This window comes from Puma concolor, chromosome D3 (assembly GCF_028749965.1).
Source record: "Puma concolor isolate L17-30 chromosome D3, mPumCon1.1.hap2, whole genome shotgun sequence".
NCBI classification, from domain to species: Eukaryota; Metazoa; Chordata; class Mammalia; order Carnivora; family Felidae; genus Puma; species Puma concolor.
Window position 1 is genome coordinate 41,335,953 of NC_141678.1, and position 23,452 is coordinate 41,359,404.

Sequence of the window (23,452 nt, forward strand, 5' to 3'; positions counted from 1 at the left end):
AGGTAGGCTCTCTGATTACAGTGGAATTAAGCCAGAAATCAGCAACAGAAAAAGAATAAGAAAATCCCAAAATTCAGAAATTAAACAATATACTTCTAAAGAATAGCCATGGGTAGAAGATGAAATCACAATCAAAATTAGAAAATATCTCGATCCAAATAATAATGAAAATACAATGTAAAAAAACTTGCAAAATTTATACCTCTACATGGATAAACACATATATTTAAACATAAGTATTTATAGTCACATATATGTATATACAGGCTGAAAATAAGCATGTTAAGCAGCAATCCTAAGAAGTTTTAAAAAGGCAAAAGTTGGTTCTTCAAAAACACCTACAATATTTACATCTCCTGGTAAGATTAGCTGAGTAACAAAAAATAATGTGAACAATGGGAGATCACTATAGATCCTACAGGCATTAAAATTAAATTATGAATGAATTTTTAAATTAACATAAAGAATGACAAATTGAAAACTGTAAGTTACCAAAACTGACCAAAGACAACAAGGAAATACAAATACTCATATAACTGCTGAATTTGAAGAAATTGAATCCATACTACAACCTTCCTCCCCAAAACTACAGGCACAGATGTCTACACTAATGAAATCTACCAAACATTTAAGGAAGAAATAATGACTCTCACACAAGATTCAGAAAATAAACCAAGACTTAGGGCCCACTTCTCCCTGTTACTTTAGTGAGGCATTCATGACCTAGATACTAAACCTAAAAAGAACGTTTAAGAAAGCGTAGGCAACCCTGACTCATTAATGTAGATGAAAAAATTCCAATCAAAATATTAGCAAAACAAAACGGTCAATACATAAAAGAGGTTATGCATCATGATGAAAATGTATTTACTCCAGTGATACAAGACTGGCTGAATGAACATTCAGAAAATTAATGTTCTGTAAAATTCAGCACATTAAAAAAGAAAGGAAAAATATCACATATTACCTCAATAGATGATAAAATCTAATGTCAACCCATAATAAATAGAAATTCTCTTACTAATGATTAGAAATGAACAGACTGATAAATATATCTACCAATGAAATTAGGAACTGGGGATGAATTAGAATGACCACTCTCATCATATCTAAAATTTTACTGTAAGTCCAAGCCAGTTAAATATGGCAAGAAAAAGAAAATGCACAATGACTGAAAAGTAATAAACCTATCATTATTCACAGGCGTTGATGTGCATCTATTCTGAAATCCCAAAGAATCTATAAACAAAACTGGAGATTAAGGAAGTGAGGAGAGATGTCGGCTACAATGTCAATAAACACAAGTGAACTGGATTTCTGTAACCAACAACAAACGTAAAAAACGTTAAAGGATGTTGTCTACAATAGCATCCAAAATATCAACGATCTTTATCTAGACATTATGCGAAATGAAATAAATCAGACAATTACATATACTCTATTATTTCACTTATATGTAGAATCTAAAAAACTCAAACTCGTAGATACAAAGAACAGATTGGTTGTTGCCAAAGGTAGGAGCTGGGAGATGGAGGAAATGGATAAAGGTGGTCAAAAGGCACAAAATTTCAGTTAAAAGTTAAGTAAATCCTTGGGAAGAAATGTGTAGCATGGTGGCTACAGTTAACAATACTGTAGCGTATATTTGAAAGTTGCTAAGAGAGTAAATCTTACAAGTTTCCACCACAAGAAAAAAACTTTGTAGTTATTTAAGGTAATGCATGTTAACCGAACTACCATGGGAAACATTTGGGTGGAGATATATATCTATCTTGAATCAGTGTTATATACCTTAAACTAATACAATGCTATATGTTAATTATATCTCAATAAAATTGAAAAAAATCACCTATTTAGGTATTCATCTAAGTAAAGATGTAGGACACTTTGATTCAAAATAGTGCAAAATGATACAGAGAAACTAAAGAAAAAATAGAGGAATATGACATATTAGTAGACTGCAAGATGTTCCCAAATTTCTACCAAAACATCCCAACAGCTTCTGTTATTAAAATTGTATTTGGTATTTGAACTTGGTAATATGATTCTGAAATTTATATGGAAAATTAAGGGCCAAGATATTCAAAAAGAACAAAGTTACAGGGCTTGTTCTATAAGATATCAAACTTATCAAGAAGTACGGTATGGTAAAATACAAACAGGTGAAGAAATCAAAATAGGGAGTCAGATGCACACAAATATGGACATATGATTTAAAATAAAATGGCACAGTGGAACAATGATCTCAATAAAAAATACAGACACAACTATTTATGCATACATAAATTAAAAAAAAAAACCTGACCTGTACTTATACCTCATACATTAAAAATATTAATTCCAAGAATAACTGTACAAAATTATAATAAAAAAGAGCGGACAAAGTTGGGGCACTTGGCTGGCTCAGTCAGAAGAGCATGCAACTCTTGATCTCAGGATCATGAGTTCAAGCTACACACTGGGTGAAGAGAAGGCTTAAATGAATTAAAAACAAAACAAGGAAAGAGTCAGTGTTCCCAAGACCACCCCCAGGTTTGATGATTAAGAGAACTCACAGGACTCTGTTAATAGTCATACTCACAGCTATGATTTATTACAGTAAAAGGATACAAAGCAATATCAGGAAAGGGAAAAGATGAATAGGCAACATCCAAGAGAGAACATACACAAACTTTCAAGGGTTCTTTTGCAGTGGAGTCACAAAGGACTTGCTTAATTGCCCAGCAACAAGTTATGATAACACACACAAAATGCTGTTAACCAAAGTAATCTTATTAGAGACTCATCAACCACAGTTTTTTATTGGGGGCTGGTCACCTAAGGGTCCTCTGCTTAGTACATCTAAAACTTCCATATTCCCAGAAGGAAAGCAAAGGTTTAGCATAAACCGTATTTGGAGAAGTAATCACCACCACAATAAATCTTGCTACCATCACTTACCATGCAATATTGCTACATATTAACTACATCCTCCTAAATTATAGATTGTATCCTCATGTTTTTGTAACTGGAAGTCTGCATCTTTTAATCACTTTTCCCTATTTTGCCCATTCCCCTATATAGCTAAGACTTCTTTTTATTGAGATGAAATTCATTTCAAACAAAATCAACCATTTTAAGTGTACAATTGATTGGCATTTAGTACATTCCCATTGTTGTGCAAATACTATATGTAGTTTTTTTTTTTTTTTTTTTTTAATGTGTGACTATATTTAAAAGAATTACTAAAACTTTCCTTCTGATACCCTGGAATGCTAAAATAAGATTCAATTAAAACAAATTATTTAAATATTTTGGAATACAAATAGCCCAATTACCACATATTTTAATAGATTCATACACTAAAAGATAATTTAGTAGTCTGAAAAGAAGGCAGTATGTGCTTTCTTGGATGTTTAAATGAGTCCCATGCAATAACATGAGTGTACCTTAAAGACTTAAAGTTACACAGTATAAGATAAAGACAGTGATGGTATATTTTGTTGTTTGTCACAACATAATAAGCAAACTCAAGACTATTTATTTATTTTTTTTTAATTTTTTTTTTTCAACGTTTATTTATTTTTTGGGGGACAGAGAGAGACAGAGCATGAACAGGGGAGGGGCAGAGAGAGAGGGAGACACAGAATCGGAAACAGGCTCCAGGCTCTGAGCCATCAGCCCAGAGCCTGACGCGGGGCTCGAACTCATGGACCGCGAGATCGTGACCTGGCTGAAGTCGGACGCTTAACCGACTGCGCCACCCAGGCGCCCCTCAAGCCTATTTAGAAACATAGAGGGGCACCTGGGTGGCTCAGTCAGTTAAGCGGCCAACTCTTGATTTTGGCTCAAGTCACGGTCTCACAGTTCAGGAGATCAAGCCCCGCATCATGCTCCAGGCTGACACCTCAGAGCCTGCTTGGGATTCTTTTTTCCCCTCTCTCAGCCCTTTCTTCTCTCTCTCAAAATAAACATACATTAAAAGGGAGGGGGCACCTAGGTGGCTCAGTGGGTTATGCTTCTGACTTCAGCTCAGGTCATGATCTCACGGTTCATGGGTTCAAGCCTTGTGTCGGACTCTGTGCTGACAGCTCAAGAGCCTGGAGCCTGCTGCCGATTCTGTGTCTCTCTGTCTCTGCCCCTCCCTTACTCACAGTCTGTCTCTCTCTCTCTCTCTCTCAAAAATAAACAAACATTAAAAAAAATTAAAAAAGAAACATACAGCAATCTAACATTGCCTTTACAACAAATGCACAGTCAGAAGATCTTTAACAAAAGTGGAGTGTCTACGAAAGATTTAAAAAAACAAAATGGTCCTTCAATACAGTTAGTTTGGACATATTAATATAATAATAATTTTGACTCTACTGATGATGAGTTAAGGAATTTTAAAAATAAACCTTTTCCAAATCCTTCTCAGGATTTTGAGAAGACAAGGGAAGTAGGAAGCACCAGGAATTGGTCTCCCCTTCCAGAAAACAACTGTACTAGCAGAATAGGTCTGATGTAAGTTTGGAACTCTCAAAGTTACTGAAGACTAAGATAGTAAATTACAGTGAATTTCGATCAATTTCAGCTCTTAGCACAGAAGTAACTATTCATTCCCCCCTTCCCAGCCTGATGGCAGGCAGATGTATGTCCTTAGAGCAGTCTATACACAGCTTTTAGGAGCCAGCGTGGGCAAAAAGGACCCTACCCCTCCAAATACTGGGGATCTGTGCTCTGCTGCCTCTGATCACAGAGGAGCAGACAAAAATGCAGACAGCCATTGTTCCTGCCCCAGCCCATACTTTGCAAGCCCCTCATTCTCCAGTTTAAGTAATGTCCAAGGGACTTAAAGGGCCAGCACTCTTTCCCTCTCTTCACTTTCTTTTTCCCTTTTAGGGAACCAGACATTAAAGGACATTCATAAACAACTGCACATATGGGGAAAATTAGAAAGTGACCACACATGCCCAGGGAAAGAATCAGAAAAAGACATGACAAGACTTCAAGTATACACCTAAGACCGATCTGTGACAAACAGCCTGTAACAACTGAAAAAATAAACAAAAATAAAACCCAGCAAACCCCGGGTGAAGCAAAGAATATGAATTCCAGAGCTACCACATTATTAGCTTCAAATGTCTAGTTTTAACCAAAAAAACCACAAGGCAAAGAATCAAGAAAGTATGGGCCATTCAAAGGGAAAAAAATAAAAACAAAAACAAATGTTACTGAAAAATACCTGATGGCAAATATACTAGACAAGGACTTAAAAAACACCTGTCTTACAGATGCTCAAAGAACTGAAGGAAGATGTGGAGAAAATTCAGAAAGTGATATATGAATAAAATGGAAATATTGGTAAAGAAATAGAAAACCTAACAAGAAACCAAAAACAAATTCTGGAGCTAGAACAATAATGAAGTGAAAATTTCACTACAGGTATTCAAAGGCAGATTTGAGCAGGAAGAAGAATTAGTGAACTTGAAGACAATGGATATTAGAGTCTGAGGAACAGAAAGTCGAAAGGATTGAATAAAAGTGAACAGAACCTAAGGGACCACTGGGACACTAGCAAGTGTCCTCTCTTTCACCAGAGGAAGAGAGAATATTTTGAAGACTGGCTGAAAACTTAACAAGTTTGATGAAAGACACAAATATATATATAGAATATGCTCAAGAGATTCTGCATAAAATGGACTCAAAGATACACACACCAAGACACATTATCATCAAACTTACAAAAGACAAAGAGAATACAAAATAGAATATGGAGAGCAGCAAGAAAGAAGCGAATCATTACATACAAGGGATCCCCAGTAACCTGATCAGATTTCTCATCAGAAAGTCTCCCCAGAGCCAAAGCATAAGAGACTCTTAAAAACTGAGAACAAATTGAGGGTTGATGGAGGGGTGGGAGGGAGAGGAGGGCATCTTTTGGGATGAGCACTGGGTATTGTATGGAAACCAATTTGACAATAAATTTCATATATTGAAAAAAAAACCAAGAAAGTCAGTCTCCCCTTCCATTTTTCTCTTTGCATGGGATCAGGCTTTCCCCACTAACTCTTTTCCTTTTTTTCTAGGGTTACTTCAACAAACAAATCAAAAGCACACCTGGTGGAAGGGTTTGCAGAGGACTGACCAGTGTGACAGAGCAGCCAAAACGCAACAACAGATAGCATGCAACATACACCAGAAACACTTCCTCAAGGGTCAGGCCCTGGACAATGTATGACCCCTTTTTAATATAGTACTTTCAGGTGCAGGACACATAACAAGCTATTAAAACACACAAAAGACACATACTTAGCCAAAATGATGAAAGGAAAGAATTCTCCCTTAAAGAAAAAGCAAGAAGAAATGACAGCCACAGAATTGTTCAAAACAAATATAAACAATGAATCTGAACAAAACTTTAGAATAACAGCCATAAGATTAATAGCTGGGCTTGAAAAAAGCATAGAAGATGGTAGAAAATCTATTGTTGCAGAGATCAAACAACTAAGACATAGTCACGATGAATTAAGAAATACTGTAAATGAGATGCAAAATAAACTAGCTACAGTGACAGTGAGGACAGAAGCAGCAGAGAGAATAGGTGAAATAGAAAATAAATGTATGGAAAAAGATGAAGCTGAAAAAAAGAGGGAAAGGAAATTACTAGACCACAAGAGAGAATTAGAGAGCTAAGTCATTCCATGAACAAAACACTATCCATATCATAGAAGTTCCAGAAGAGGAGCAGGAGAAAGGGGCAGAAGTTTTATTTGAACAAATTATAGCCGAGAGCTTCCCTAATCCAGGGAAGGAAACAGGCATCCAAATCCAAGAGACACAGAGAACTCCCTTCAAAATCAACAAAAACAGGTCAACACCATGACATATAGCGAAACTGGCAAAACACAAAGATAAAGAGAGAATTCTGGAAGCAGCTAGGGACAAATGGGCCTTAACCTACAAGGGCAGACACATAAGGGTAGTTGCAGACTTGTCCAGTGAAACTTGGCAGGCCGGAAGGGAGTGGCAGAAAATATTCAATGTGCTGAATAAGAAAAATATGCAGTCAAGAATCCATTATCCAGCAAGGCTGTCATTCAAAATAGAAGAGATAAAGGCTTTCCCGGATAAAAACTAAAGGATTTCATGACCACCAAACCAGCCCTGTAGGAGATCCTAAGGGGAATTCTGTGAGTGGAAAGCAGCAAAGACTACAAAGGACCAGAGACATCACCACAAACATGAAACCTACAGATAATACAACAGCACTACATCCATATCTTTCAATAATCACTGTGATTATAAATGGACTAAATGCCCCAATCAAAAGACACAGGATATCAGAATGGATAAGAAAACGAGATCCATTTATGTGCTGCCTACAAGAGACTCATTTTAGGCATGAGGATACCTGAAGATTGAAAACGAGGATGGAGAACCATCTAAGAGCCACCCAGGAGCCCCAAACAAACTAGATTTTAAAACAGACTGTAACAAGAGATGGAAAAGGGCACTCTATCATAATTAAGGGTCTACCCATCAAGAAGAGCTGACATTTGTAAATGTTTATGCCCCCACTATGAAAGCACCCAAATATATAATTATCACAAACATAAATAAATGTATAGATAATAGGGAACTTTAATACTCCACTTACAACAATGTACAGATCATCTAGGCAGAAAATCAACAAGGAAACAATGGCTCTGAAGGACACATTGGACCAGATGGACTTAACAGATATATTCAGAACATTTCATTCAGAACACACTCTTCTCAAGTACACATGGAACATTCTCCAAAACAGATCACATAGTGGGTCACAAAACAGTTCTCAACAGGTACAGAAAGACTGAGATCATACTATGCATATTTTCAGGTCACACTATGAAACTTGAAATCAACCACAAGAAAAAATTTGTAACGCCCCCAAAAACACAGAGGTTAAAAAACTAAAGAATGTGGGGCGCCTGGGTGGCGCAGTCGGTTAAGCGTCCGACTTCAGCCAGGTCACGATCTCGCGGTCCGTGAGTTCGAGCCCCGCGTCAGGCTCTGGGCTGATGGCTCGGAGCCTGGAGCCTGCTTCCGATTCTGTGTCTCCCTCTCTCTCTGCCCCTCCCCCGTTCATGCTCTGTCTCTCTCTGTCCCAAAAATAAATAAACGTTGAAAAAAAAAAAAATTTAAAAAAAAAAACTAAAGAATGAATGGGTTAACAAGCAAATTAAAGAAGAAATTTAAAAATACATGGAAGCCAATGAAAATGAAACACAACAGTCCAAACACTTTGGGATGTAGAAAAGCACTTCTTAAGAGGAAAATACACTGCAATTCAGGCCTATCTTAAGAAGCAAGAAAGGTCCCAAATACACAACCTAACCTTACACGTAAAGGAGCTAGAAAAGGAACAAAAATAGAGCCTAAAGCCGGCAAAAGAAGGGAAATAATAAAGATTAGAGCAGAAATAAGCAATATAGAATCCAACAAAAACAAAAACAAAAACCCCCCAGCAGAATCAATGAAACTAAAAGCTGACTTTTTGAGAGAATAAACAAAATTGATAAACCACTAGCCAGACTTATCAAAAAGAGAAGAGAGGACCCAAATAGATAACATCATGAATGTAAGAGGAGAAGTAACAACCAATACCACAGAAATACAAACAATTATAAGAGAATACTATGAAAAATTCTATGCCAAAAAACTGAACAATCTGGAAGAAATGGCAACACTCACACACTACCAAAACGCAAATGGGAAGAAACAGAAAATTTGAACAGGCCCATAGCCAGTAAAGAAATTGAATCAGTTATCAAAAATCTCCCAAAAAGTAAGAGTCCTGGGCCAGATGCTTCCCAGGGGAATTCTACCAGACATTTAAAGCAGAGTTAATACTTATTCTTCTCAAACTGTTCTAAAAATACAAATGGAAGTAAAGCTTCCAAACTCACTCTATGAAGCCAGCATTACCTTGATTCCAAAACCAGACAAAGACCCTAATAAAAAGGAGAATTACATGCCAACATCCCTGAGGAACATATATGCAAAAATTCTCAAGGAGAACCTGGGTGGCTCAGTCAGTTAAGCATCCGAGTTCAGCTCAGGTCATATCTCGTGGTTCATGGGTTTGAGTCCTTCATTGGGCTCTGTGCTGACAGCTCAGAGCCTGGAGCCTGCTTCTGATTCTTTGTCACCCTCTCACTCTGCCCCTCCCCTACTCATGCTCTGTCTCTCTCTCTCTCTCTCTCTCTCAAAAATAAACATTTAAAAATGTTTTTAAAAAATTCCCAACAAGCTACTAGTAAATCGAATTCAACAGTAAATTAAAAGAATTATTTATTATGATCAAATGGGATTTATTCCTGAGCTGCAGGGCTGGTTCAATATTCACAAATCCAAAAACGTGCACATTAATAAAGGATAAGAACCGTATGATCCTCTCAATAGATGCAGAAAAAGCATTTGACAAAATACAGCATCCTTTCTTGACAAAAACCCTCAAGAACATAGGGATACAAGGAACATACTTAACATCATAAAAGCCATATGTGAAAGGCCCACAGCTAATTATCATCCTCAATGGGAACAACTGAGTGCTTTCCCCCTGAGATTAGGAACACAACAGGGATGTCCACTGTCACCACTGTTGTTTAGCATAGTGTTGGAAGTCTAGCCTCAGCAGAAAACAAAGTGAAATACAAGGCATACAAATTGGAAAGGAAGAAGTCAAACTTTCACTCTTCCAAGAGGACACAATACTTAGTCTACATGGAAAACCCAAAAGACTCCACCAAAAAAACTGCTAGAGCTGATCCATGAATTCAGCAAAGTCGCAGGATGTTAAATTAAAGTACAGAAATCGGTTGCATTTCTATACACCCAAAATGAAGAGAAAGAGAGATTATATTAGGTAATTGATCCCATTTACAATTGCACCAAAAAACGTAAAATACCTAGCAATAAACAATAGAAAGCTTATGAAAGAAATTGAAGAAGACACAAAGAAATGGAAAAACATTCCATGCTCATGGATTAGAAGAACAAATATCGTTAAAATGTTGATACTATCCAAAGCCATCTACACATTCAATACAATCCCTATCAAAGTAACACCAGCATTCTTCTCATAGCTAGAACAAACAATCCTAAAATTTGTATGGAACCACAAAAGACCCTGAATAGCCAAAGTAATGTTGAAAAAGAAAGCCAAAGCAGAAAGCATCAGAAACCCAGACTTTAACTGGTATTACAAAGCTATAATCATAAGGACAGTTATGGTATTGGCACAAAAACAGACACATAGATCAATGGAATAGAGAACCCAGAAACAGACCCACAAATATGTGGCCAACTAATCTTTGACAAAGCAGGAAAGAATATTCAATGGAAAAAAAAGATAGTCTCTTTAGTAAATGGTGCTGGGAGAACTGGACAGCGACATGCAGAAGAATGAAAATGGACCACTTTCTTACACCATATACAAAAATAAATCCAAAATGGATGAAAGACCTAAATGTGAAACAGGAAATAATCAAAATCCTAGAAGAGAAAACAGGCAACAACCTCTCTGACCTCAGCTGCAGCAATTTCTTATTGACAGGTCTCCAGAGTCAAAGGAAACAAAAGCAAAAATGAACTACTGAGATGTCACCAAGATAAAAAGGCTTCAGCACAGCAAAGGAAACAATCAGCAAAATTAAAAGGCAACCAATGGAATGGGAGAAGATATTTGGAAATGATGTATCAGATAAAGGATTAGTATCCAAAATCTATAAAGAACTTACCAAACTCAACATCCAAAAAACCCACAAATGATCCAGTGAAGAAATGGGCAAAAGACAGGAATAGACGCTTTTCGAAAGAAGACATCCAGATGGCACACAGACATATGAAAAGATGCTCAACACTGCTCATTATCAGAGAAATACAAATCAAAACCACAATGAGATACCAACTGACACCTGTCAGAATGGCTAAAATTAACTCAGGAAACAACAGATGTTGGCAAGATATGGAGAAAGAACACTTTTGCACTGTTGGTGGGAATGTAAACTGGTGCAGTCACTCTGGAAAACATGGGGAGGTTCCTCAAAAAATTAAATAGAACTACCCTATGACCCAGCAATTCCAGTACTAGGAATTTATTCAAAGGATACAAAAATGCTGATTCAAAGGGGCACATGAACATCACTGTTTATAGCAGCACTATCAACAATGGCCAAATTATGGAAAAAGCCCATATGTCCATCAAGATATCTATCTATCTATCTATCTATCTATACATGGAATACTACTTGGTGATGAAAAAAATGAAATCTTGCCATTTGCAACAATGTGGATGGAACCATAGGATATTAGGCTAAGTGAAATAAGTTAGAGAAAGACAGATATCACATGATTTCACTCATAGGTAAACTGGAGAAACTAAAAGATGATTATAGGAGAAGGGAAGCAAAAATAAGATATGAACAGAGAAGGAGGCAAACCATAAGAGACTGTTAAATACAGAGAACTGAGGTTTAATGGGGGTGTGGGGGTGAGGGGTGGGGAAAATGGGTGATGGACATTAAGGAGGGCACCTGTTGGGATGAGCACTGGGTGTTATATGTAAGTCATCAATCACTGGATTCTACAGTGTATATTAACTAACTTGAGGAAAAAAAAAAAAAAAAAAAGCAGACAATTTTCATATTTCACAGCAGAGGTCCAGAAAACAAAAGCAACAATTCAAGTGAATTCAATCCAAAGTAATTTAGTAAAACTGTAAAAAAACAAAAAACAAAAAACAAAAAACAAAAACAACACTAGTTCAGTTACCTATTTTACTTCATACCTTTTCAGTTTTCAACTATACAAATGTATATATTATAAAGTGCTCTGGCAACATAAATTTTTCTGATCCTAGTTTTGAAAGTTAATATAACCATCACAACAATCCTTCCCCAAACCATTTTACAAAGCTTACAAACAAAATACTTATTTTCTCAAAATAATTCCTGAGAAAAATTAAAACACTAACATTTTCTTTTCAATCATAAATTACTTTTTCCCCAGCTGAGCCAGACAAACATCATCAAGGCTGAAATCACTTTATAACAAATTATGCATAAAAATATGAAATGACTTGAGAAGTACCTGAAGTAGAAGCAGCCATCTTCTTTGTCATTATCTTTTATTTTATTACAACTAAATGTTTCTGCCTAGAAAGGAAGTAGGAGAGAAGGAGGGGAGGGAGAAATCAGGATGAAACCTTTATATTTCCACTAAACGCAAATACACAGATCACATCTGGATTTATAAATACATACACACACAGCTATACATATATATCTTTACAATGCATTAAAATTAAAACAAATTTTTTTTACATTTATTTATTTTTGAGAGACAGAGCATGAGCAGGGGAAGGGCAGAGAGAAAGGGAAACAGAATCAGAAGCAGGCTCCAGGCTCTGAGCTGTCAGCACAGAGCCCAATGTGGGGCTTGAACTCACGAACCATGAAATCACAACTCGAGCCAAAGTCGGATGCTTAACCGACTGAGCCACCCAGGCGCCCCTACAATGCATTTAAGATTCAATAATGAGATTAATCATGGGGACAACCATTAAAAAAAATTTTTTTTAATGTTTATTTTTGAGAGAGAAAGAGAGAGACAGAGTGTGAGCAGCGAAGGAGCATAGACAGAGGGAGACACAGAATCTGAAGCAGTCTCGAGCCTCTGAGCTGTCAGCACAGAGCCTGACTCAGGGCTTGAACCCATGAACCGTGAGATCATGACCTCAGGTGAAGTCGGACGCTTAACTGATTGAGCCAACCAGGAGCCCCTGTGACATACCATGTAAAAGGTACACAATAGATCTCTGTGGGGGTGACATGGTAATAGCAGCCTGATGGGACTGACAGTATAAATTAAGGAACCTAGTTAAAGCTCCACGTGGCTACTAAGCACTTGAAATATATCTGGATCAAACTGAAAGGTGGTGTAAGCATAAAATACACATGAAATTTCAAAGACCAGTAACATAAAAGAATGTAAAATCTCATTAATAAACTTTAAATACTGAGTACATGTTTAAATGGTAACTTGACGTTAGGTTAAAACTACTTTAAAATTAATTTTACTTCTTTCTTTTTACTCTTTTAATGTATCCACTAGAAAAATATAAATATTATGTGTGACTTGTATTATATTTCTATTGGACTGTGCTGCTTAGACCCTCAACTATTCTCACCACTCTACCCTCCCTCCTGTATCCTGTAAGTATATCATCACATCTCTTTACTGTCTCATTTTATATATTATCTCTTAGTGGTATTTAACAGTGCCACTGTTCTTTAGAATTTTTTTAAATGTTTATTTAATTTTGAGAGAGAGAGACAGAGAGAAGGAGAGGAAGGGAGGGAGGGAGGGAGGGAGGGAGGGAGACAGAGAGAGGGAGGGAGACAGAGAGAGGGAGAGGGAGGGAGGTAGGGATGGATGGAGAGAGAGGGAGACACAGAATCCAAAGCAGGCTCCAGGCTTCGAGCTGTCAGCACAGAGCCTGACACAGGGCTCGAACTCACAAACTGCAAGATAATGACCTGAGCCGAAGTCGGCTGCTTAACTGACTGAGCCACCCTGGTGTCCCTGTCCTTTAGATAATTTTAAAGTGTAAAATATCTTAAAGTTCAAGGAATATCACAATGTAGGCTACTCTTTTTCAAAAGAATCAACACTTAATTTTGAAACATATTCTAATATACTCATATACACATACATATCTCAAGTGATGAAGTGGGTTAATGTGTAGTTCTTCAGTATATACAGACTGCATTCTTGCATTAAATTACATTTAAGTTAAATGTAAGAGTTAATTTTAACTTCTAAAAATGCTTCCCCAGAACTCACATTTGCTGGTGGTCGGTTCCCACTGTTAGACAGCTGCCACATTTTCATGGAAATACGTGCTGGATTAATATTTTTGATGATACTGTCATCTTCAGAAATAACAGTAATCATAAAATCTGTCATGGTGAATATTAAAAAATTATTTCCTAGTCCACTTAATGAATTTGGTTAAATAACCGTACGTCTTAAAGTGTACATTTTGTTTAAATGTTAATAATGAAATTCTGAAGAAAACAAAACCATTCTGTAATCAGCATTCCCCAATAATCTGTCTATAAAAATGTACTAATCCTGACAGACAACTCTAATGCTAAATCTCTTCCAGAAATCTAACACATACATCTTTACTATTATTAATCCTTTGCCTTATTTTCACAATCTGCCTTGCTAGAAGTTCTACCATGCAAGACCAAAAAGGTTAGACTGTGGATACTCAGCAACACAGAATAAGGCAACTGGTCATAAATCCATGTGCTTTATGTATTCTGAGAATTCAGTGTATATTTTACGGTTTTATTCACTTGGCACTCATATGATGGGTATAATTTTTTAAAGTTTTGTTTACTTAGAGGGAGGGAGGGAAGGAGGGAGAAAGAGAGAAAGTTCAAGTGTGCACAAGCATGTGAGTGGGGGAGGGGCAGAAGGGGGGAGAGTGACGGAGGGAGGGAGGGAGGGGGAGAGACGGGGAGAGAGAGAGAGAGAGAGAGAGAGAATGAATGAATGAATGAATGAATCCCAAGCAGGCTCTGCACCAGCAGCTTAGAGACTAACGTGGGGCTAGAACCCACAAACCGTGAGATCATAACCTGAGCTGAAACCAAGAGTAGGATGCTCAACTGACTGAGCCACCCAGGCACCCCTGATGGATATAGTTTTTTAATGACAGGAAATAGGTCTTACCTCTTGAAACAGACTTAAAATTATGAGTATAAAGGCTATATATATATATGTAACAATTATTAAAAATTATTAATTTTATAATCTAAACTTTTTGGTCTGCTTGTTTCTACTGCTTATAACTATGTATAGGAATTCATCCCTTTAAGAAAACAAAGTCTTCAAGAAAATTACCCATATAAAGTAAATACCATTTCCTATTGAAAATAGGAAGACTACACTGCCAGACTACACTGAAATTATCTGCTTACTTAAGTGTTTTCTACAGTAGACAGAACTCATTGGCAACTGTTGTATTCATTATTGGAACCAAGAGCCCAATACAGTGTCTGGACATCGCAGGTATTTAGGAAATGTTTTTTGTTCTGAAATAGCTTTAATAATAAATTCTGATGTTTTCATCCAAATTAAGTTAAACAATCCTGGTTCTATTTGGTTGAAGATGACATTACAACCTATGTAATAGAACTGCCACAGTTCTTGCCATCCTTCTTTTGCAGAACTTCACAATCCAGTGAATGAACAAACACAAACTCCATTACCACAGGCTCTCAGCTTATGTACAAACTTTCCGTTCATTCTTGACCATTAAGGGAATGTACAACAGAGATGAAAGAAGATATAGTTAAATCAAACATTTTCTTTGCCATTTAAAATGCTATGCAGGCTTGTTTTTTATCATGTTGAATATCTAGAATAAATAATTTATTCCACTAGTGTAAAAAGCAATTATCATTACAAATCTATTTGAAATTTGTGACTTACTCACCAGTGAAAATACCCCCTGCTAAAAAGGAAGCATCTTTGTCATATTTAATATTGAGACGAATAGGTTTTTCAGGGTCCGGAAGAATCATTAACTTAATTATAGGTCCTTCTATGTTACTTTTGTTATAAATGGCTCTAACCTGCATCACATGTTCTCCTCTAACAGGAGGGAGAAAAAGAGAGACAAAGAGTTCTAATTACATTATAGTTATAGCTTAAAAATTGAGACAACTTATACAAAGTTAAACTCATTTACAAAACCTCTCTACTCCTGTTCAGTTCCATCTACTACCTAACACTAAATAGAAGGCTAATTATTACTCTTAACTTCGGCAAGGAATAAGAAAACTCAATTTTTATATGACTAATAACTATCAAACTTTTGGTTCTTACCTAGGGGCATAAACACTGAACACTCCCAAATTAGCCCTGCCCCTTTCATCTGTTTTATGTTGTTGGTTTGAAGGAGTAAGCTAAAAACAAAACAAAACAAAACAAAACGGTTAATTAGACAATTCTAGAGAACAAATTCTTTTCCCCTATTACAATGTTCTTTTCCTCCATTACTATTTTAAAATTTGTACTTGCACACACTTCTACAATCTTTGATTTCCTAATCTGAACTAGTAGAAATAATGTAATATATAATTACTTAACCCAAAGGACAACTTCTCATCTTGATCAATTAAACTATAATTTAGTGTATTTCAGTTACTAAGTTGCAGAATTCAATGCTCACTGCTTCAACAGCAATGATATTTCAAGTGAAGGTTGGTTATACAAACACTGAAGGTACATTCCAAAATAGGGGCTGTGGAGGTGGGGTGGGGGAATGGCACAGGTGAAATAAACATAAATATACCATAAATATACATTTAAGTCAAGGCATCAAGATAACATGTCCATTGTTACTCATCTTTCTCTTCATGTTTACTCAGACGTGTTCCTTAGACCTCTGTTGCAACACTACCTTCTTAGTGACAACCAAGCTTTCACTTTCCAATGAATAAAAATCAATGGTACTCATCACTGGTTAAAAGAATCTCTCAGCCTTCTACAAATACTTCTGTGAAACTAGACTAATATTCTTATTTGTGGTAGAAAATAATCAGTTTAACTCTCCTAAACGCAAACACTGACAACAAAAGTGAATTTGTAAACTGTTGTAGCAGAATATCAGACTCTTTCCTAAGCTCTGATATCCATTTCTGCTTAATGGAACCTAAAAATTAGGTAATATGGTAGGTACATGCAAAAAAGCAATAGGCGAAAATGAGAAGGCACAATCAAAATGACAAAATAAAATCCTTTATTTTACTTATCTCATTTACCCTTTGATCCATTTACCTCTCAACTCATCTTTCTCAAAGTATTTCTTCCATCTGGGTCCTAAATTCTTGTTGCTAAGCCCAAGAAGCATGTCTTCTACTTCCGGGTGTATCGCAGCAATACCACAGTCTTTCTTAACAGAAAGACTGACCCTGACTATTTTACTATGAAAATAAGTCTATGTGGATCCCAAGCCATTCTTGGCATTTTAATTTCCCATATGACTTTTAAGATCAACGTGTCAGGTCCTAGAAACCTGTTACGAGTTCTTATTGAATTAATGGATTATTTTTAAGACAACTGAATATTTACATAATCTCAACTGTTTTTATCTACTAAAATGATAAAATGTTCATAGAAGGATACTTAAGCCTGGCTGAAGACAACCCCAGGAATGGTCTCTGTGCTGCCTGGTAACAACCTGACTGGGACAAATTAATTGACTTCATTAGGAGGGACTATGTCACAATACAACTTTGCAAGGGACAAGCAGCTTCTCCCATTTCCCCTCACAGGAGGGCCTCCAACTCTGTACCAGGCACCCCAAGTTCCCACTAGAACCCAAGAAGCTGGCAATCCCAGTGCTCGTGTAAACAGGTGGTACCTAATCTAGGACTTCTTGGTATTAAGCACAATGTTTGCCCCCAAACATTACAAGGCGACACTCATGCTTGCCCCATATCCTAGAATATAACTCAGTATAAGTCTAGCAGCTATGCCCAGGCCCTGGTAGCACTCCATAAGGTATGGAGGACAGGTACTCACATGATGCTTTTTGATCACCTTTAGCTTAAGTTTCCCAAGTAATGCCTATTCCTTAACCCATATTGTAGGCCACTATATTTGCCTTTACTCACTTTCTCAGTGTCATCTATTCATTCTAATCTGAAATCCAAATACATACTAGTATTGAAAGAATCATAACTGGGGCGCCTGGGTGGCGCAGTCGGTTAAGCGTCCGACTTCAGCCAGGTCACGATCTCGCGGTCCGTGAGTTCGAGCCCCGCGTCAGGCTCTGGGCTGATGGCTCAGAGCCTGGAGCCTGTTTCCGATTCTGTGTCTCCCTCTCTCTCTGCCCCTCCCCCATTCATGCTCTGTCTCTCTCTCTGTCCCAAAAATAAATAAATGTTGAAAAAAAAAAATTAAAAAAAAAAAAAAAAAAAAAGAAAGAATCATAACTGTAGAATACTGCCCCTTATTACATTGCTTGCAAGATATGAAGTTTAGTTCCTCAAAATAATTATGAAAAATCTTTAAGGTGATTTAAACTAAGCAATAATCAAGGTTATGTAAGACTATGTTTTTAAAAATATGACATCTAATAACATTAGGACAATGAAACCCAAAATTTTAAGTAGACGAAAATTATGTAAGGATGTTTTAAAACTTACCTTTAAATTGTTAGCTTTCACAAGACTTATTTTGACCTGTGGTACAGGTGCTGGATTGTCCCACTGATCACAAAGTTGAACAATGAGAGGATTCTGTAATTCTCTTCCATTAATCACTGGAATGGACTAAAACAGGTATAAATATTTTCAAAAGCATTAAAGCATATGTGCCAAATGATATAATTACTACTTGTACACTTATTAAATGATCACTTAATTTATCTTGGTTCTAGTCACAAATGGCTTCTTCATCTATTAAAATAAACTTCTGAAAGTGAATTATATTGTCACCAGTGATCATCATCTTATAGAAGTAATTAATTATAATAAAAGTTCAAAAAAAAGCATTTGACATTATGGCTTTTAACACATCCCTAAAAGTTACATATTAGAATGACTTCAATGGGGGCATCTGGGTGGCTCAGTCGGTTGAGCGTCTGACCATTGATTTTGGCTCAGGTCATGATCTCATGGTTCATGAGATCAAGCCCCATGCTGGGCTCTGTGCTGACAGTGTGGAGCCTGCTTGGGATTCTCTCTCTCCCTCTATATATTTCCCTCCTGCAACTCGTACACAGTCTCTCTCTCCCTTTTCCTCCTTCTCAAAAATAAATAAATAAGCATTTTAAAAAAAAGGAATTACTTAAAAGCTTATCTTAGGTTCTCAGATTTAGCACTGGCTGTCTATGGTTTAGCTCCTCTGTCAAGGACAAGCACTCAGGCACTTTACATGAAGCAGTAATACACAGCTTTCTACCACTCATTAAACAGGACTAGAAAAGAGAGGGAAACAAACAAGAGACTCTTAATGATAGAGAAAGGACATATATATGGGTTGACGGAGGGAGGTAGGTGGAAGATGGGCTAGAGTGGTACTTAATGAAGACACTTATGATGAGCACTGGGTGTTGTATGTAAGTGATGAATCACTGAATTTTACTCCTGAAACCAATATTGTACTGTATGTTAACTAAATAAAATTTAAATTAAAAAAAAGAATACATACAAACATACATACATAAATAGGACTAGTTGCTGATAATCTATACAAAAATGCTTGTTTTTTTTCCTCCATGTAACGGCTATGTAATTCTGGGAATTTGCTTGTTGACCTATTTGTACTGAACATATTCAAAGGAAACACACTGCCTAGCAAGAAACCTGATGAAGTTCCAATCTTATGTATCATATTTTAAAAGCTGAAAAAAAGATTGGAGAGTACTGACTAGTGAAAAAGTAAAGGTGATTTATCATCTCTTTCCTATTAATAATGTTTCCTCTGCTTCCTCCAAGCCCCACTTTACTAGAGGTAGTTGGTTCAAATTAGGAGGTTGCTAAAAGTGGGGAAAATACTAATGTGTTTTGGATAGGACTTAATTTTTCTTAAAAAAAGAACTTTAAGACTAGTTTAGTTAAAATGCTTAACGATCACAAATTTTACATGGCTATAGTTGACTATATTCCATCTGCCAAAGTTTATTAAAAGCCTGAATTTAAAAAATCAATGATAGTTTCCAAATGCAAACATTATCATGGTACTTTATTCCTAAACACATTGTCTACCCATCACACAGTAATTACTTTTAAAGAATATTCTTTAGGGGCGCCTGGGTGGCGCAGTCGGTTAAGCGTCCGACTTCAACCAGGTCACGATCTCGCGGTCCGTGAGTTCGAGCCCCGCGTCAGGCTCTGGGCTGATGGCTCAGAGCCTGGAGCCTGTTTCCGATTCTGTGTCTCCCTCTCTCTCTGCCCCTCCCCCGTTCATGCTCTGTCTCTCTCTGTCCCAAAAATAAATAAACTTTGGAAAAAAAAAATTAAAAAAAAAAAAAAAAAAGAATATTCTTTAATAAATGACTTGTAGCCTAAACTGTTAGTCACAGAGTTGTCTGAGAGAAAGGGGGGGGGGGGGGGGGGGAGGAAGTATCCAAAATCTAATGTTCATAATTACAAACCTCTACCACTTTCTAATATTGGAATGTAACAATGTTTCAGGATTTCAGTTTCCTCATTTATAAAATAAGAATGTTAAAAAGTGCATAATGTTAAGACTAAATGAAAGAACATATGTGTATATTAATGTAACATTTATACCTTTTTTTCTATTTATCAGTTAGGTGTTAAATTAGTTCCCCTTTTCCACTTCAGATCCTATTAGGGGGAAGGTAGGGTCAAGAATTAATTAGGACCTAACAGATACATTCAGAACATTTCATCCTAAAACAGCAGAATACATATTCTTCTCTAGTGCATATGGAATATTCTCCAGAATAGATCACATCCTGGGTCACACAAATCAGTCCTCGATAGATATAAAAAGATCAAGATCATACCATGCATATTTTCAGATCACGCTATGAAACTTGAAATCAACCAAAGGAAAAAATACACGGAGGTTAAAGAACATCTTACTAAAGAATGAACGGGTTAACCAGGAAATTGAAAAAGAGATTAAAAAAAAAAATACATGGAAGACAATGAAAATGAAAACACGACAGTCGAAACCCTGTGGGATACAGCAAAGGCAGTCCTAAGAGGAAAGTACATTGCTATTCAGGCCTATCTCGAGAAGCAAGAATGGTCTCAAATACACAACCTAACCTCACGCCTAAAGGAGCTACAAAAGCAGCAGCAAATAAAGTCTAAAACAAGCAGAAAAAGGAAAATAATAAAGATAACAGCAGAAATAAATGATATAGAAACAAAAAAACCCAGTAGACAGATCAATGAAATTGAAGACTAGTTCTTTGAAAGAATAAATAAAATTGATAAACCACTAGCCAGACGTATCGAAAAGACAGGACCCACAAAGATAAAAATCAGTAACGAAAGAGGAGAGATCACAACCAACACCACAGAAATACAAACAGTTGTTAATACTATGAAAAATTTTATGCCAACAAACTGGGCAATCTGGAAGAAATGGACACACATGACCAAAATTCAAATGATAAGAAATAGAAAATTTGAACAGGCCCATAGCCAGCAAAGAAATTGAATCAGTTATCAAAAATCTCCCAACAAAAAGAGAGTCCTGGGCCAGATGGCTTCCCAGGGGAATCCTATCAGATGTTTAAAGCAGAGTTAATACCTATTCTTCTCAAACTGTTCCAGAAAATAGAAACGGAAGGAAAGCTTCCAAACTCATTCTACGAAGCCAGCATTACCTTGATTCCAAAAACAAAGACCCCAATAAAAAGGAAAGTTATAGGCCAATATCCCTGATGAACCTGGATGCAAAAATTCTCAACAAGATACTAGGCAAATCAAATTCAACAGTATGTTAAAAGATTTATTCATTGGGGTGCCTGGATGGCTCAGTTGGTTAAGCATCCAACTTCGAATCAGGTCATGATCTCACAGCTCATGGGTTCGAGCCCTGTGTCAGTCTCTGTGCTGACAGCTCAGAGCCTGGAGCCTGCTTGTGATTCTGTGTCTCCCTCTCTTGCTGCCCCTCTCCCACTTGTGCTCAGTCTCTCCCTCCCTCTCAAAAATAAACATTAAAAAAAAGAATTATTCATTATAATCAAATAGGATTTATTCCTGGGCTGCAGGACTGGTTCAATATTCACAAATCCAACAACCTGATACACAACATTAATAAAATAAAGGATAAGAAACCTATGATCCTCTCAATAGATACAGAAAATGCATCTGACAGGAGCGCCTGGGTCGCTCAGTTGGTTAAGCGACCGACTTCAGCTCAGGTCATGATCTCGCAGTTTGTGAGTTTGAGCCCTGTGTCGGGCTCTGTGCTGACAGCTCAGAGCCTGGAGCCTACTTCAGATTCTATGTCTCCCCCTCTCTCTACCCCTTCCCTGCTCACGCTCTGTGTCTCTCTGTCTCTTAATAATAAATAAACATTAAAAAAAAAAAAAAAGAAAGAAAATGCATCTGACAAAATACAGCACCCTTTCTTGATAAAAACCCTCAAGAAAGTGGGATAGACAAAACATATCTCAACATCACAAGGCCTTATATGAAAGGCCCACAGCTAACTATCATCCTCAATGGGGAAAAACTGAGCGCTTTCCCCCTAAGGTCAGGAACACAACAAGGATGTCCACTGTCACCACTGTTGTTCAACATAGTACTGGAAGTCGTAGCCTCAGCAGTCAGACAACAAAATAAATAAAAGGCATACAAATTGGCAAGGAAGAAGTCAAACTTTCACTCTTCCAAGATGACAAGATACTTACTCTACATGGAAAACCTTAAAAACTCCACCAAAAAAACTGCTAGAGCTCATACATGAGTTTAGCAAAGTTGCAGGATATAAAATCAAAGAAATAGAAATTGGCTGCATTTCTATACACCAATAATGAAGCAACAGAAAGAGATATCAGGAAATTGATCCCATTTGTAACTGCAGCAAAAACCATAAGATACCTAAGAATCAACTTAACCAAAGAGGTTGATTTGGATCTGTACAGTGAAAACTACAGAAAGCTTATGTAAGAAACTGAAGAAGATGCAAAGAAATGGGAAAACATTCCACGCTCAAGCATCAGAAGAACAAATATTGCTAAATGTCGATTAAAGTAATCTACACATTCAATGCAATCCCTATCAAAATAATACCAGCATTCTTCACAGAGCTAGATTCACAGAGCTATAATTCTAAAACTTATAGGGAACCAGAGAAAATCCCAAATAGCCAAAGTAATGTTGGAAAAAGAAAACCAAAGATGGAGGCATCACAATTCCGGACTTCGAGCTGTATTACAAAGCTGTAATCATCAAGACAGTATGGTACTGGCACAAAAACATACAGATCAATGGAACAGAATAGAGAACCCAGAAAGGAACCCACAAATGTAAGGTTAACTAATCTTTGACAAAGCAGGAAAGAGTATCCAATGGAAAAAAGACAGTCTCTTTAGCAAATGGTGCTGGGAAAACTGGACAGAGACATGAAAAATGAAACTGGACCACTTTCTTACACCATATACAAAATAAATCCAAAATGGATGAAAGACCTAAATATGAGACAGGAAATAATCAAAATCCTAGAGAAGAAAACAGGCAAAAACCTCTTTGACCTCGGCCAGAAGCAGTTTCTTACTAGACACGTCACCAAAGGCAAGGGAAACCGAAGCAAAAATGAACTACTGGGACCTCCTCAAGATAAAAAGCTTCTGCACAGCAAAGGAAACAGTCAACAAAACTAAAAAGCAACTGATGGAATGGGAGAAGATATTTATAAATGATGTACTGGA

The 23,452-nt window shown here is 36.8% G+C and overlaps 1 protein-coding gene and 1 long non-coding RNA gene across 3 annotated transcripts in view; both read right to left on the reverse strand.

Moving 5' to 3' along the window:
• SMCHD1 (structural maintenance of chromosomes flexible hinge domain containing 1) overlaps window positions 1-23,452 on the reverse strand; it is a 155,862-nt gene that overhangs the window by 49,814 nt on the left and 82,596 nt on the right. For both annotated transcript variants that reach the window (XM_025931088.2, XM_086682567.1), the window contains 5 exons: window positions 18,237-18,362; window positions 15,910-15,989; window positions 15,518-15,675; window positions 13,852-13,967; window positions 12,097-12,161 (listed from right to left, as the gene is read on the reverse strand). In XM_025931088.2, coding sequence (XP_025786873.1) covers window positions 12,097-12,161; window positions 13,852-13,967; window positions 15,518-15,675; window positions 15,910-15,989; window positions 18,237-18,362 — 545 coding nt within the window. The remainder of the gene's footprint in view (window positions 1-12,096; window positions 12,162-13,851; window positions 13,968-15,517; window positions 15,676-15,909; window positions 15,990-18,236; window positions 18,363-23,452) is intronic.
• Window positions 3,174-5,888, reverse strand: LOC147575524 (uncharacterized). Its single transcript, XR_015242480.1, has 2 exons — window positions 3,761-5,888; window positions 3,174-3,515 (listed from the first exon to the last, which is right to left on the reverse strand). It is a non-coding gene; the product is annotated as an uncharacterized LOC147575524 (long non-coding RNA).